At 35.3% G+C, this 17,382-nt stretch overlaps 1 protein-coding gene across 5 annotated transcripts; it reads left to right on the forward strand.

The window, feature by feature from the left end:
* Positions 1–480: 480 nt before the first annotated feature.
* Positions 481–14,175, forward strand: carm1l (coactivator-associated arginine methyltransferase 1, like). 5 transcript variants are annotated; one of them, XM_043250817.1, is made up of 13 exons: positions 482–737; positions 2,303–2,428; positions 3,679–3,785; positions 3,897–4,001; positions 4,685–4,795; positions 6,570–6,747; positions 6,848–6,938; positions 9,119–9,200; positions 9,294–9,379; positions 9,955–10,044; positions 10,118–10,255; positions 10,529–10,618; positions 12,715–14,175. In XM_043250817.1, the coding sequence occupies exons 1-13, from the start codon at positions 581–583 to the stop codon at positions 12,722–12,724; spliced, it is 1,371 nt and encodes a 456-aa protein (XP_043106752.1). In that variant the 5' UTR covers positions 482–580; the 3' UTR covers positions 12,725–14,175. The 5 variants fall into 5 exon arrangements, with proteins under 5 accessions (XP_043106753.1, XP_043106756.1, XP_043106752.1 ...); XM_043250819.1 differs by having other exon boundaries at positions 3,918–4,001; XM_043250820.1 differs by having other exon boundaries at positions 3,921–4,001.
* Positions 14,176–17,382: the final 3,207 nt, after the last annotated feature.

Here is a 17,382-nt window from a genome sequence, read left to right on the forward strand (position 1 = left end):
GTGCTGTAAAATATTTTTTATCTACGTTTCCGTTAAACCTTTTTACATTTTACTCTTAATTTAATTTTTTAATATCTTGAAAACATTAAGAAAACGGTCTTTAAAGTTGTTCAAATTTAGTTAACTTATTATCACTAATCAAGTTTTCATATATATTTACGGTAGTAATTTTACAAGGTATCTGAATTTAAGTGATGATCTTTACTTACACACTAATGGGTTTGACATCGATAAATTGAAACATCGATCATTTTAACCCATAATTTATATTGCTACAAATACACCCGTGTGCTTTTATGACGGGTTTAGTTTATTTACTTAGTTCTCTCTCTCTCTCTCTCTTTCTCTCTCTATTTTCTTTGTTTTGTTTTATTTATTTATAGATTTAGTTTATTTTTTTTTATTATTTATTTCTTTTGTCAGAAACGTTCGCGCCATCGCTGCCTGTCATTAACCCCGCCCCCCGGCGTCAAGGCCGTAGAGCCTCCTCTCGTTTAAACTTGCTCACAAACTCTGCCAAAAGGTTGTACGAGAAGGATATGAGAGCTTCACCGGCCTACAATGACTGCCGGATTCAATCATGGGCGATAATCAGTTACAGACCAGGTTTTCTGTAAATCTCATCTTTCTGAACGAGAACGACTTGAAACAAGAGCAGCCGATTTCCAGTCAGCATCAGGAGCTTACGCTTCAATTACACAGAGAGCCGGACGACATCTGTCTGACCGTTAATAACGGTAAACAAAACGATACTTTACACTTCGAACAAAATATGCACAGAGCTACACATTTTTTTAATATAACTGTCAGTAAATTTGCTTTGGGAAGAGTTGCCTGCTCAAAAGTAACGTTATTGAACTCACTGACTTAGTATTATTTACCGACTTACGTATTTTGGCAAATATAGCCCTAAGTGAAAATGTTTGCATTTATTATTTATGTATTATAGATATAAATGTATTATTTTAGACATTGTTGTGATAGCCTCTGAATCTATGAGAAGACATAATAAGTTGGCGTTGTTACGTGTTAGTATTTTATATAGTAATAATTATGCATGAAATGATAAGCAGTTAACATTAAACCAAACACTAACCCTAAACATATAGTTGGTTAAATGGTTACATACTTATTTGAAATAAGTATGAACGGAGAAACCTATGCAGAAGTCACCATTTATCTCATTGGTGGTTTTTTTTTCTATGCATCACTATGCTCTTTTAGTTTAACTTTATTTTAAGGTGTCCTTGTTACAGTGTAAATATATATTTAAGTACTGATTAATATTAAATAATTGCTATATGATTAGGGTCTGGCTGATCATATTAAGTCTAACGACTCATTAAAATAAAGTGTTAGCCTTTTTTCCACCTAATTTGTTTGGTCAGCCTATTTTTCCCCCTTTTTTGGAATTACGTAAATTAATTAATTAGCCATTAATCAATATTATGTAATGCCCGTTTTCAGTATGTTCTCATGTCTAATAATTTGAAGATTAAGGAAGCACACGGAAGCATTTACACTGTAAATAATGTCATTTAATACACATTTCTAAACTGGCTCTTTGTAGTGTCTTGTTTGTTGGTTGAAGGGCAAAAGAAGACTCTTTATTCAGGTGCGTCACACATTTTCTCGGGTCTCATTGTGTGGTCTGGCTATGCTGACAGATGGCCAGATTTACGGCTTCGCCGTTCATTCTCCATGAGCGGCGAGGCTGTTCTGCCGCTTGAGCTCTAGCATCGCCTGCGCTGGACTCTTGTTTTCTTTGACATGGTACACTGGTCCTGGCCGCCAGCTCTTTCTGCCTCCTGGCGCACAAAATCAGATAGCACCGATCTGGTGTTTTTCTGCATCCTGAAGCTCACATAAGCAGGATACGGTCATTTCTGATGTCGGTGTATAGCTGAAGCACCGATCACGAACCTGTGTGACTTTAAACAAGTGATTTTTCTGCAGAGCACAAAAGGAGATGTTTAGCAAAATGTTCATGCTTCCGTTTTTTGTTGTTGTGAACATTTGGTTATGAATTTGAATTATTGAAAATGTATTCATCGTCTGAACAGAAGCATGCGTCAAATCACTTGGTCACCGGTGTATCCTCTGCAGTGAATGGGTGCCGTCCAGCTGACCATCCACTTAAGTTTTACGTAAACATGCATGAACAGTTTTTTAAACACAAACATTTTCCTTTTTGTATTGTATATCTAATGAATGACGTGAGGTTGAGGGAACGATGATAGATTTGGGGTGACCCAATCCATTTATTGTTTTATCACGTTCACATGTATTGTCATGCTTCCAGATGCTGGGGTCTGTGTTTTTAAGTTCTCCATCACGAGGGACACAGAGTGTTGTCGGGTGGCCAACCGCTCATTCCTCATCACTCTGGGCTGTTTCAGTATCATCATGCGCTTCAGCACTCAGTCAGGTTAGTTATCTGCGTTTATCTAGACCTTTCCTCACTCTTTACATATATAAGTCAGATTTCTGCCTTATCGATCATCTAAACGATACAGAAATGTTTTGATCTCATTAGCAATGCCCTTTAGCAGAAGCCGAAAGTCACATCAAATGCTCAAGAAGACTCATAGCGTTATTAATTCTTATATAATTTGATTATTATTTTTCTAGTATTACTATTCCAAGATCAAAGTGTGGAATATTTCAGCCTTTTTCCTCGGAGAAGCATTACGTTTTTTCCAGCACATCTGTTGCACATCTGCATTTAACGGCTCAGGGAGATTTTGGACACATCCACTGGTAACTGAATCAAACATGATAGAAAAATCACTAATGGCAAGCTCTGTGAAGACACGCTCAACATCACTCTCTTTATACAGAGGAAATGACCTAAAAGCGCTAAAAGTCTCCATGTTATTTAATATCTGATATTTAGAATGCTTCAGTATAACAAATGTATTTCAACTATTGAAATATATTTCTATGTACATTTGGTAGTGCTTCTAAATACTGCAGTATGATTTATACTGTTGATACCCTGACAATACCAGTGAACTACATTTTCATCTAGGTTAATGTTCGTATATATACATATCCATTTTTAACATTTCAAGTTAAAAGAGCAAAATCAGCATTGATATGTTTTAATCCAACATGAAGTATATTTATAAATTAACATTAACTTTGATTAAAGACAGACAATGTACATTTTTGTTTTGAAACTGAACATCTTATTGAATCTTTAGACAAATTTTTTTTTGTTGACGCATCAAACGTTTATGGTTCGTAGAGTATGGCATGAATTTGAACATGGAGCTCATACTCTAGTAAAAAAAAACTACAGGGCAAAATCTGATATTTATGTGGCAAAAGATTAAATGATTCAATTATATCTCTCAATAATGACTTGCCAAGATTATGTTTAAATGCAATACAGCAGTATAACACAATGCAATACAGTGATGATTGAGAGATGGAGACTTTCCTGAAAAACTTTGCTACTCATAATTTAACATGATTTTTTTTTTTAATAAATAAGTAAGCCATAGTCGTTTCAATGGTTGTATTGAAATATTACTAACATTATAAAAGTTACCTTTCCTTTGTACACTTTACAGCCAAAAGACACATGAAGCTTGAGCTATAAGTGGTCTTCTTAATTGACTATATCCCATTACTGTTTTGGACTGTGTTATTGTATTACTGATTTTTGCACAGAGTTTCAGATCTTCCATGAAATCCTGTGCTCATGGCACAAGATCAGGAGACATCAGTCTGTGTTTCAGCAGAGGACAGATGAATCATCTGCACTGCAGTACTTCCAGGTAAAGCTTAGAATTACCTTTCACGCACTTGCAATGTTGTTCAGTTCCTGTGTATGCGATATATTACTTACATTCTGTAAGAAATGTGAGACATTTGTAGTTTTCTCTCAGTTCTATGGCTGTCTGTCCCAGCAGCAGAACATGCTTCAGGACTATCTCAGGACTGCAACCTACCAAAAAGCCATCTTGCTCAATGATGTTGACTTCAGAGATAAAGTATGTGTCTCTATATTTTATCTGGGTAGTTTATTCTTATTAACCTGATAACATTACATCATCAAACACAGCAGACTTTATCCTGCTACTAGTTTTTAAAGGTCTTATGCTGATACCAGTCACCAGGATTATATTACCAAAACTACACAATATTAATACTTTTTGTTCATGATAACAACATGTACATCACAGTGTAATTGTTATTCATTTGTATGTTTTGCAATTGCTAGAGGACACATTTCTCAGTAATTTGTCCTTACTAGTTGCAGTAAATTTCACATTCAACATGCTAAAACTACTAAAACATTTCATAGAGGTTTTAAAAATCAAGTCATTTGTGGCCATGGACCACAAAACCAGTCATAAGGCAACATTTTGTAAAATGGAGATTTATACATAATTTGAATTCTGAATAAATGAGCTTTACAACTATTTGAAAATCTGGAATCTAAGAGTGTAAAAAAATGTAAACATTTTGAGAAAATAGTTTTTAAGGTCTAAATGAAGTTCTTAGCTCTACATATTACTAATCAAAATTGACGTTTTAGAACATTTACAAAATATCTTTGTAGAACATGACATTTAAATGTAAATGTAAATAAGTTCCTGAGTTTACCTTTAATATTTTTTCTGCAGTACCTCATCTGAAGCCTTTATTCTTATGGTATTTCATGTGTTTGTAGGTGGTTCTGGATGTGGGCTGTGGAACAGGGATATTGTCCTTTTTCGCCGTCCAGGCCGGGGCTAAGAAAGTGTATGCAGTGGAGGCCAGTTCTGTGGCAAAATATGCAGAAGTACACACAATCCTGCTTATAATACGTTTACTCACCCTCATGTCAGTTTCTTGCTGGAACACAAAAGATGCTCTGCGTGTTTAGCAGAATTATAAAAAATAGTCTGATGCTATACTGCGCATCTTTTAAAGTCATAGATATCTTTGTTTGAGGAACAGACTGAAATGTGTTCTCCTCTTTGATTGTTTTCTTACAATAAAATGCTTAAATTTGGGTCTGTTACTCACACAGACTATCCAAGTTGTAGATGAGTTTGTTTCTTAATTGGATTGCATCACTTGTTCAGCCATAGATCCTCTGCAGTGAATGGGTACCATCAGAATAAGAGACCAAACATCTGATAAAAATATCACAATAATCCACACCGCTCCAGTCCACCAGTTAATGTACTGAAGAGTGAAATGCAAAAACAAACCAATTTTTTACTGTCACTGTATCCCAAAATATGAATCCATAATAATGCTTATTCCAGTGAAAAAGTCCATACATAAAATGTACTTGATTCTTGCTGTTTTGCACAGTTTTTACTGGTGAAAAAGGGTTTTACTAGACAAGAAGACTTTTTACATTGGAGAAAGCAATACTATGAATGGAGGACTTGTATTTTAGCCTTGAAGTAAAACAAAAACATCTTAATAATCTCTTTATAAAACACACACACCTTTCACTTCTCAAGAAAGTAGCTTATGGACTGGAGTGGTGTGGATTATTTTGATGTTTGTATCAGATGTTTGGATTCTGATGGCACCCATTCACTGTGGAGGATCCATTGGCGAAACAGCGATGCAGTGCTACATTTCCAAATCTGTTCAAATGAAGAAACAAACTCGGATAGCCTGAGGGCGAGGACTATTTTTTAGCGTATCTTCGTTGGCCAACTATTCCTGTTAAGTAAATAACAGGTTTCCAAGGGTGAATCTATTACAAAGAGCTTCCAGTGCACGGTGAGGACATATGTGTTTTTTGGCCAGCTGCTGGATGTGCTAGGATGATAAATCACTTATCACTATCTTTGCTGTCGCACACCCGTTTGGCCTGAAGTTCAGGGTTATGGGTTCTGTGGAAAAATATCCAGGCCGAGACAGCTTTTCTGGAACATTTTCACAGGGCAACACCTTCAAGAGTCCTTCAGAAGGATCTTTCCTGCATGTCTGGTATGCATGACATTCTGGCTGCTAAATGACTTGAAAACAGATTTGGCCCCGAAACTTGCGTTAATGGGAAAGGACACGTGTTTTCACGGATAAAGACTGCTTTCTTAACAGTACTAATAGCGCTGTTTTTCTCATTTAATGGAAAGCTCTTGTTACTCTTGTAGTATTTTGTGGACTACTACCACATGTGTCAGCAAAGTTCAAATTATGGCATTGAATACAAATTTAAAGTATAATCAATTTAAATTTTATTGAAATTAATGATTATGTTCTTTCAATAGGAAGTGCTTGGAATATTACGTAAGCACATATATAAATAAATCAAATGAGCATGCACATATTTTTGTTAAGCATTTAATTGCTCATATAATTCCATACAAATTATTTGCACAGCACACAAAAACTTTTATTTTAGATTTGATTAATCGTTGCCCAGCACTATTTATAATATAACTTTAGACAGTACTGATGCACTAATTTCATTAGCATAAAAGTTTGTAGTTAAACTGATGTTTATTCTGGTGAAAGAAGTTCCCCCCGTATTATTCTAATAAATGAATCACCTTGACATAGATTCTGTTGATAAAGCTTAAGTCGTTTTGTCATTCTTGTCCCTTCAGATTCTAGTGAAAAGCAATAACTTGTCCAACAAAATCACAGTTTTGTCAGAAAAGATTGAGGAAGTTTGCTGCCCAGAGAAGGTGGATGTGATCATCTCAGAGCCCATGGGATACATGCTCCTCAATGAGAGGATGTTAGAGAGCTATCTGCACGCCAAAAACTGGTTAAAACCCAAAGGTCTGCGCATCCGACAGCAATCATCAAATTTCCCTGTACACATACATGTTATGTTCAAATGCTATGGGTTATTAGTTACTGGTTTTCTATCACTGTCCAGGCATGATGTTCCCGACTCAGGGTGACATTCATCTGGCTCCTTTCACTGATGAACAACTCTACATGGAGCATCAAGCTCGCTCCAACTTCTGGTAAGAACAACTACTGCCTCCCATACTGTAGCGATTCTCCAGCCTTTCATTCATAGAAAGAACATCTGGACATCTAGGAAACATAACATCTGCTTTTTAAGGTTTTTTTTTTGCCTTTGCATGGTTTGAAGAGAATGTGTCATATAGTGCTGCCACCAATCTCATTGTCAAATAATTGCACATTTATATTAATTTAATAAATGCAATAGTTTACACCTCGAAAATGAAAACTTGGCCAACGGTTATTAACCTTTTATGTCTTCCATGTAGCTGCAAAATGATTAGTCACGATTAATCAATTTTAAAATAAAGGTTTATGTTTAGATACTATATTTGTGTGTACTGTGTATGTTTATTATGTATATAAATACACACACATACATGTATGCTGTATATTAAGGGAAAAATGTATAGTCTTTACATGCAAATACATACAGATGTTTAAAAAATCATATACAAATGTGTGTATTTATAAATAATAGTAACACAGCACAGACATAATATGTAAAAATATGCTTTTATTTTAAATCGATTAACCGTGACCTACTTCCACGCAATTACAATGAATGTGGACGGTGAAAATAAATAGAAATGGTTCTCATGGCTCATGCACTATAACCTACTGATTTTTTGTCCACTGTCATTATGGTTTATTTGCTCTTTGATTCATTGCGAGTTCTTACATCATACTCCATACTCCCTTAGCCATTTATGCACACGCACACTTTTCAAAAACAGTGCACGTGCAGAAATGCATAATTAAAATGCATTTTATATTTAGATAGAATGGAAGATACAGAGAGTAATGAATGCTACCTTGCTTGTTGTTCCCAAAAGCATATTTATTTAAGCCCATATATCTTACTAACAAGAAACTGTGCTTCTAACTAACAGATGTTGATAAGAGATATTGATAACACATGATCTTAAACCATAATCATACATTAACATACAATGATAAAGCATGTAACTCTTTTGTAAATACTTGTTTTTACTGAATAATTAATTTGCTTCAAGTTTTTGTCTAACTAAAGTACGAGCTGCATCTCCATGTATTTAGGCCTACCTCAAAAACAGGCTTGTGTATGTATCGCTGTAGACATTTTTTGGCTCTACAAAATAAAACTTAGGAATTACCCAAAATGATCATCTACAGGAATAGGCGTTTTTCCACAAATGGTGTTGAGAATATTTCTTTAACAGTACACATGAACATGCTGATACAGACCCTCTTAGTGCATCACACTGTATGTTTACAGTCTCATCCATGATGGTTTATTTTACATCGGCCCACAGGGGATTGTGGTTTGCTAGCATGGAAAGACAGTAATGGTCCCACCGCCCACATGCCTGCACTGTACTTGCACCGTGCCGTGACCAAACTGAAGCCAAGCAGCTTCCCGGCGCTGTAAAATGCTGCGCTTCAGTCCAAACCTGACTCATGGCACATAGCTCACTGCTCTCTGTCTGTGCTGTTAAACTCGACTGTGAGGAGTTTATGATACCTTGTATGACCATACTTCAGAACAATAAATTAAATCATCTCACTGTAACTTTTATGACTAACACAGATAATGTTACCAGGTGTCATGTCAAGTTGAACACCCAATATTTATGTTAGAACAAAAATAAGACTATATATGAATAGTTATTGTTGGATAAACAGATTCTTTTAAAACAAGGGAGCTTAAAAGCCACTAGGGGGCCTTAGAAAACTTCCAAAGGGGCCTCAATATGTAGAAATAAGACAGGACAAGCATTTAAATGAGCTAGAACAACTAAACTATATACAGTACTGTGCAAAAGTATTAGGCAGGTGTGAAAAAATGCTGTAAACAAAAGAATGCTTTCATTAATGGAAGTGTTGAACATTTATTTTCATAAATGAACAAAATGCAGTGAATGAACAAAAGAGAAATCTAAATCAAATCAATATTTGCTTTCAAAAACAGCAGTAATTCTTTTTAGCTGCGGAGAGAAAGTAATGCAACCCAATGAAGAAGCAGCATTCATTTAGAATGGGAAATGTAGTACACAAAGCAGATTCCGAGGGTGAACACATTAGTTATATCGCAGTTGAAAAAATGCAAGAATGCAATTTCGATGTCATGGCCCTAAACCGTTCACAGAATTCTGAAATAAATAACATTCGTTGGAAACCTGTTTACATTTTAAACCAGGAATCAGAGATGTTTCTACGGTGTGAACTTGAGTGGGCTTCACTCTTCTGCTGCGGATGAGTTCTTCAAACAGCCAATAGTTGTGAGTCTACATTATACTGACAGCATCCATGAATCTGATTCTCTGATTGCATCATAATGTTGTCAGAGAGGTCGTAACGTCTTTGTGTTTCAGGACACGTTTGATATGCAGATTCTCATGGCCAGGTCTGTGAAATACACAATCAACTTTCTAGAGGCAAAAGAAGAAGATTTACACCGGTAAAGACAGTTCAAGAGTATAGCCGCATGCAAAAATAACAAGCTCAAGCACACCAGTAGCATGTCCATTTCCAGGAATAGCCTCTTAAGAGATTCACCATTTTCATTTTCAATTTATAACTTTTACGTATGTTTTTGCATTCAGCAGTGGCAAAAGAAAGTGCACCTTTGTCAATATGTAAAACTCCAAAATGCTGTGTTTTTAGCAACATATTTCTAGTACATACATACAAGATATTTCTGGAGAGTAGTGGTTGATTTAGGTTAGGCACACTTATGGAATGGCTGTTACTAAACTGGTCTTGTACTCTCAGGGTGAAACCAAGCCAATCCAATTATAACAGCCTCTTTCTTTACTATCAATATGTATAAATTTAACATTTATCTACTTTCATTTACGTGTTAGCAGTTTTAGTGTTTCAGAAACCTTGTAATCATTTTTAACCAGCACGATCTTAAGACGACTTGTGCCAAATTTAGGTACAATCTGTAAAAAAAGCTTGTAGGATACATTATAAAAATGCATGACCTCGACCATTGTCTTAATAGCTGTAGCGGATGTATGTAATTCACAGGTTGGAAATTCCTTTTGTCTTCAAACTGCTGCAGTCAGGGCTGATTCATGGACTTGCTTTCTGGTTTGATGTGGCCTTTGCTGGCTCAAGGTGAGAATCACAATTATGAAAGGAATGAAGACGACATGCTTGAAAGTACTAATAGTTCTTTTTTTTTGTACAGGATGACTGTATGGCTGTCCACTGCTCCAAACGAACCTTTGACTCACTGGTATCAGGTACGCTGTCTTCTGCAGACCCCGCTGTTTGCCAAAATGGGACAGACGTTATCTGGGAGGGTTCACCTAATAGCCAACAAGAGGTACGACTAACTGCATTTCTGGGTTTTGAACACTAAAGTAAGATGTAGCAGGGAAAGCTACTGGAGATGTTCATGGGAAACCATAATTTGCATTCCATTTTGCTTCAAAATAATTTTGAGTATCTTAAATATTCATTCATTTCTTTTTACTCAAACAGCCAAAGTAATTTTTGCATGTCACCAAACAACAAACTTTTAATCAGGACAATATAGTAGGGTAGTGTCCAACCTTGCAAAAACATTTTCTCTAACTGTAAATCTCTTCTTTTATAGACAAAGCTATGACATTCACATCACTGCGGTTGTTGATCAGTCTGGATTTAAATCTGGGAATTCACTGGATTTGAAAAATCCTTTTTTTCGGTAAGCACCACAAAACATTCTGGTTATAAAATGTTATAAAGCCTAGAGTTTTCTTCCACGGTCTTAATGAATGTCCCAGACAGTGAAAACAAGAAAAGCTATTTTTAGTCAAAACAATCAGATATAAATAGTTGTTATGAGTGGGTCCAGATGGTCTCTGTTTTCTTTTAATTCAACTGCAGTGAATTGGGGGGAAATCAGCAGAATTAAGCAGTACAATGCATGTTTGCAATGACAGGCTTTCCAGTTCTTCAGTGTATTCTGTGGAAATCCTTACCCAGCAAAGACTAAGTTGGTATACTTCACGCAAAAATGAAAACATGTTGAAAATGTACTCGGACCATACCAGTTGTAGCTTGTTTCTTAATGGAAAAAAATTTAGAGAATTTTAGCATTACATCACTTGCTCACCAGTAGATCCTCTGAGTGGGTGCCAATGAATGTTAAACATTTGTCTACCTATCCATATTCTGCCAATTATCCAGGACAGCGACTGACTGATCCCAAGGAGTTCCCAGGCCAGCTTAGAGAAATATTCCCTCCAGCTTGTATTGGGTCCCTTTGTACCCGAATCTCTTTCTTCTAGTCATAACCATCGGTCAAATCAAAAGCTTCATCTTCAGGTTCTTCACCACGACAGTCTGGTACAATTACTGCATTATTGCTGCTGCAGCACCATTCCACCTGTTAATGCTCCAAACTACCCTCACAAGATCCAGAGGTGCTTGATATCCTTTACTTGAGAAAGCTACTCAATCTTATCCAATCCAAGCAAGCCACCCTTTTCTGGCTGAGGACCATGACTTCAGATTTGAAAGTGTTGACAGTCATTCTCACTGCTTCACACTTGGACACAAATCACCGTAGTAATTACTGAAGGTCATAGTCTGATGAAGCCATCAAGACAACATCATCCACCCTGAGGCACTCGAACTGTACAAACACCACCCCTGGCTTTACCTTGAGGTCCCATCCATGAATATATCACAAACAAGATTAGTAATCCTATTTTGGTTCTTGCAACACATATAAAAAAAAAAAGTTGGAACAGTGAAGCATTTACCACTTTGTAAATGTTGCCATTCCTTTTCACAACACATAAAGACATTTAGGGACTGAAGACACCAAGTGATGAAGTGTCTCAGGTGTAATTTTGTACCATTCTTGCTGCAATCAAGTCTTAAGGTGGCCAACAGTACGGAGTCTTCGTTGTCGCATTTTGCGTTTCGGCACACTGTTAACACAGGGCTTCCTTTTGGCACAGTACAGTTTTAACTGGCATTTGTGGGTGGGACTACATATTTTGGTACTTGATAAAGGTTTGCCAAAGTAGTCCTGAGCCCATGTGGTGATATTGCTTATAGATGAATGACGATTCTTGATGCAGTGCCGTCTGACCGGCGTGGTTGTTCAGCTTAGGCTTGCGCCCTTGTCCTTTATGCACTGAAATTCCTCCAGATTCCTTGAATCTTTTAATTATGTTCTGCACTGTCGAAGGCGAAATATCTAAATGACCTTCCATCTTCCTTTGAGGAACATTGTTTTTGAACATATCCATACTTTTCTCACAAATTCGTTGGCCACTTTGGCCCATCGTTGATCCTACAGCACTACACCTTTCTTGGATACTGCTTTTGTACAAAATCACAATTACAATCACCTGTTGACATCACCTGTTTCAAATCGCACTATTATTTAACCAGTTTACCTGATTGCTAGCCCTAATTTGCTCCTGTTCCAATTTTTGGAATGTGTTACAGGTCTGAATGACGGGAAAGGATGTATATTTACAAATGAAATGAAGCTGACCAGACAAAACATGAAATATTTTGTGTCCATATTGTCTGCAATTGAAATAGAAATATAGAAATCACTACTTTCTTTTTTTTTAATTTGCGTTTTCCATACTGTCCCAACTTTTTCTGACTTGGCGTTTTATTATTCTAAAGAATTTACAGATGGTTCATTAACCAAGATTATTAAGTAAGGACGCATAAATTACAGGAAGATAATTAATTTTGTGGATTTCAGCATGATTTATCAAGTTGAAAAGCTGCACTGAATATTAAAGTGTGATCTGTCTCTGTCTTTTACAGGTACGCCTGAAACATCGTTCTCATCATTTAACCAAAATCCTAAATGAACACTAAAAATCTATGAAGGTTCAAGAGTGCATGTGATCAGAGGTGTAAAATACTTGAGTTATTTTACTTGATTGCTGTACTTAAGTATTATTTTAGGGGAATTTTACTTCATTCAAGTACAATTTAGACCGACTACTTGTACGACCTAATTACATTTTTAAAGAAAAACTACTTTTTATGCACATTAAAAATGGTTAAAGTAAGCTCAAACACTCACGCTTGATGTGAGAACCAATGATCATTGTTTTCTCGTATCAAGCACACAAACAATTCTACTTCAGTTGTGACTTTCATCAGATAAAGGTCTGGGTCCAACAGTTCACCACCAAATCTGAGGAAGCCTGTTGAGATGGAAAGTTGTGTTTTCTGTCAAAAAAGATTATTCATTATTCTTTCTGTTTTAACAGAGGCATTAGCCGTGGAATATATTGGCTGAATGCACAAGATTAAATGCAAATAAAATCAGTGATGAAAATTTTAATAATAGTTTAAATTAATAGTTTTGTGGGAATAATTATTTTTTAAATAAAGATTAGTAAATCTTTCAAAAAGTGTTAGTAGGAATTTGGACTTTTGGATATATATATATATATATATATTTAAATCTTAAAAATTACACGATTTTCTAATGAATTCATATAATTAGACAACACAAAAAGTGGCCTTTTTAAAATATTTTAATTCCATGACTCTCATTAATTCATCCCATTCTTGCATCCTGTCCTGTTTGGAATATGTTTCGAACCTCTGCCTCGCATTGTTATGAAAAGTGATAGTTCACCTACAATTAAAATTCTTATCTTGTCCCAGGTGTTTATGACTTTCTTTCTTCAGATGAACACAAGCAAAGATTTTTAGTCCGTATATGCAAGGGCACAGGACCACTACAGAAACCACACAAAGTAAACTCGACGGTCAAGTTTTAAAATATTAGTATTAGTAATGTTCTTACATATATTGTTTCACTTAAAAAGACACTGATTCATCAACAGCGGTTGTATGACTTATTGTTATATTCACTTTGTGTAGTTTTTGGACGTCCCATACTTATGTTACACAAAGAGAGATGATTTAGATGTTAGTTTGTGTTCATCTTGTGTTCTTGTTATTGCTGCACTAGATATATGTGTTTGACCTGTGCCATTGCATTTTGTTTTATTTTCTCCCTCTAACCAAACTTCTGTCAGTCTGTCACGAAAAAAAGTACTTTTTTTAATACTTGAGTACAATTTAAAGTTGTACTATTTACTTTTACTCGAGTATGTTTTTGGTCAGATACTTGTACTTTTAATTGAGTAAAAATTTTACAGAGTATGTTTACTTTCACGCGAGTAAAATGTTTCAGTACTTTTTACACCCCTGCATGTGATACGGTGATATATGATATTTGTTAATAAAAACAAGGTAACTGAATGAAATGAAATGTTTTATTTTCATACCTGTAATCTTTGATTCATTTATTTTTACATACATAAAGCACAAATACGGTCAATGGAAGCTCAACCATACTAGTTTAACATGGGAATAAACCTCATTTGTTTTTGTGCATCAAGCAAGCATGTTTGAACTTTGATTTATGATTGTTTCGCTGACGTCTGTTGATTGTACAAACATTTCTAATCCAAATATGCTCATTATGAAAATGTGTTTAACAAACAAAAAAGTCTAATGAAGCTACATTCTATACATAATAGTTACCTCTAAATACTGTAATATTACAACGAACATCCTGAAACTCTTTCATTTAAAAGATTAGGATTAAGTAAAATAATTTGGGAGAAAATTTGCCTCTGACTCTGATGTCTATAAAGTGGTTACAGATGATATTTAATTTTGGGTAAATCTAACAGGCAGTTATTTGGTCTCATTAATCTATTATTTGTTCCTCAGCAAATAGTTTTGATTGATAAATCCGTGTATTTATGTAACTTTATAGACTATATAATTCTAGTTTCATCGGGCGCACGCGCTTGTCCCAAATTAACTTCCGGTCTGTGTTTGTTTATCGGTCTGGTTAGTGCCGCCGGCTATAAAAGCAGCTAATGATGCAAAGAAGTTGGTTTCCAATATATTTATTTATTAGTGGCGACCTGAGACGTGGGTGTTTTTACAACACTGTATTTCTGAAGGACGACTACGGACGAAAACGTCGAGAGCTACTTTGCCTACAGCCGTTACCGGGAAACCGGGAAACTCGTGCCTAAAGCACCTCCTGCTGGCACAGAATGATTTACGCAGCAAACATATTTTGCTTGTTATCAAAAAAATCCACTCTAGAAGGACTTAGCTGGTGTTATTGATTCTATGAGGATGTTTAACGTTACCGGAAGTTAAGTTAGCGCCACATGCAGTAACGTTTGTTTATGTTTTTGTCGTTGAAACCGTTTATAAATACATATTATTATTATTATTATTTTAGCTAAATGTAATTTTTTGTAGCATACAAATACAATACAAAAATAATGTTTATACATTAAACGCATATATTATGTAAACAAAAACATTTATTTTGGATGCGATTAATTGGATGCAAATTGTTTATATATTGGTGAGGCCAAACTATTAATTGCATTCAAAATAAATACAGGTTCACTTTCCGAATTCAGTTTTTATAAGGAGTGCAGACTGAACGCATCCCCAGAGAGGATCTGCTCATGCGCGAGAAAATAGGTAGGCTAATTCTAAATTCTGACTCAATGACTATCCATTATAACGTGTATGACATTTTTATATTTATGTAAGCTACGATAATATTCCTTTACACTGTAATCCTTACATTTTTAATATCTGGCATGTTTTGTGCTGCTGAAAATTTTTTTTTAGTTACTGGCCCAATTTACCTGAATGTGTTAAGACGAAATGAGCCATTATTTCAGTTAAAATGGGCCACCCTCTGAGTTGAGTTTAAACAGATATTCTGGTGGTTTTTCCTTTTTAAAAATTATTTGTAATGTATGTTAGCATTTGTGACATACCTTTTCACGTCTTTACCTTCTATATATGTTTGTGTGTGTTTATCTGTGCTCAACTTTGTGTGTGGAGCTGTCTGACCTAAAGAGGAAAATGACATTAACACGACTAATACAGAACAAATAAATTGTTTATTTTTGCCAGCATTCACACCAGACACATTGCTGTGTTTAATAGTCTGTTTTCAATCAGCTTGAGCATTGTGTGTTTAAGTGGAAGTGTCAGTTTAACGGTTAAAAGCATGCTATGATGCTCCGATATTAATGTTGCTAGGTAAACGTGTGGGTCATCACGTCATTAATAGATATAGTGTGAATAGATTAAAGATGCCGTTTTAATGCTATGATTCATTATGTAACTGAACTTACGTTGCGCCTCAAAATTCTTGAGTGTTTCCAGAAAACATGAAACACAAGTGTAGAAGTGTGTGCTGACTGCAGTGACATATTCTCATAACTTAAACAGCTTTTCTCCTTTTTCTCCGAGTAAAGTAAACACCATTTGAATGACGATCTTAGACTGCAATACCAGCAAAGTTAGAAACCCCTAAATGAGCAACTAACTTCAGGTGACTTAGTAAAGAAGCCATCTTCGATACGAGCATGACGTCGCAATCTTATTAACGTTCCACTGTTGATGGAGAGCGTTGATGAGCTACTACGTGACTGGTTCATTTTAGATGTGGGCGTGGCTTCCGTGGCGCCAAAAACCCGCAGCACTGCTAGTCTAGCACTTTACTGTATTTTTAGGAGGAGCAGAAATAAGACTGTAACGTCTGCTTGGGGAACAAACGATTTGTCATTATTCCATGACGATTTAAGGGTTTACAAGTAAGAAAGTAATAAGAGAGTTCGCTTGGTTAAAGATTTTTGTTTTATAATAGTGTTTCTGGGATCATTCATTCTGAGATCACACAAAAACATTTATATCTCACAGTAATGCCAGTAATAACAGTCATAGTTGTTATGAAGCACTTTATTTCTGTTTTGACTGTCAAACAGCACACTAAATGTGTCCAGATTTATTTAAACTGTAAAATACAGTGTTAGAAATGACACTGATTTATGAATATAACCCAACATATGACTGCTGAGGTTTTGAGAACATCCAGAGTCTTCATTCGTCAGGATATAAATGTCGGCAAATAGTTTTTTTTCATTCAAGGGTGCACAAAGTATTCTGTAAGGGTTAGTTTGTATTATTTGTAAATAATCCGTTTCCCATTCAAAATCCCAGCAAACCTGGATGGATATAATCTAGAGACTTTTCATTAATGTTAATTAATGATTTTAACATTTTAGTTTTTTCTTTAACATACATTCCAAACTTGACTTTATTCTTTTTTTTTTTAATCATGGTTTTTATCACAAAATTACATTTTTGGATGAACTGCACTTTTAATATTTTATATGACCGAAACTGCTCAGAGACGGTCTTTACATAAATGCATACATACACGTATATACAGTACATATATTATTGGTATTTAAAGCACACTAATCAACTCCTATTATATACGAGATGTTTGTAAATCAAATTATTAGGTGAATGAATTTGTATATATATATATTCTAGTATACACTTTTACATAAGTAATGCCACGTGTAGAATACGAATTGGACATTTAAAATAAAGCGTCTATAAACCAGC

The sequence above is a fragment of the Puntigrus tetrazona genome, chromosome 10 (assembly GCF_018831695.1).
Source record: "Puntigrus tetrazona isolate hp1 chromosome 10, ASM1883169v1, whole genome shotgun sequence".
NCBI lineage: Eukaryota > Metazoa > Chordata > Actinopteri > Cypriniformes > Cyprinidae > Puntigrus > Puntigrus tetrazona.

Excerpts from the sequence above, each read along its gene's own strand:
- carm1l (XM_043250817.1), top strand. The coding sequence starts at position 581 with ATGGGCGATAATCAGTTACAGACCAGGTTTTCTGTAAATCTCATCTTT. Across the intron at positions 9,201-9,293 it reads TCTTCAAACAGCCAATAGTT|GACACGTTTGATATGCAGAT; the intron begins GTGAGTCTACAT and ends TTTGTGTTTCAG. Across the intron at positions 9,380-9,954 it reads AAAGAAGAAGATTTACACCG|GTTGGAAATTCCTTTTGTCT; the intron begins GTAAAGACAGTT and ends TGTAATTCACAG.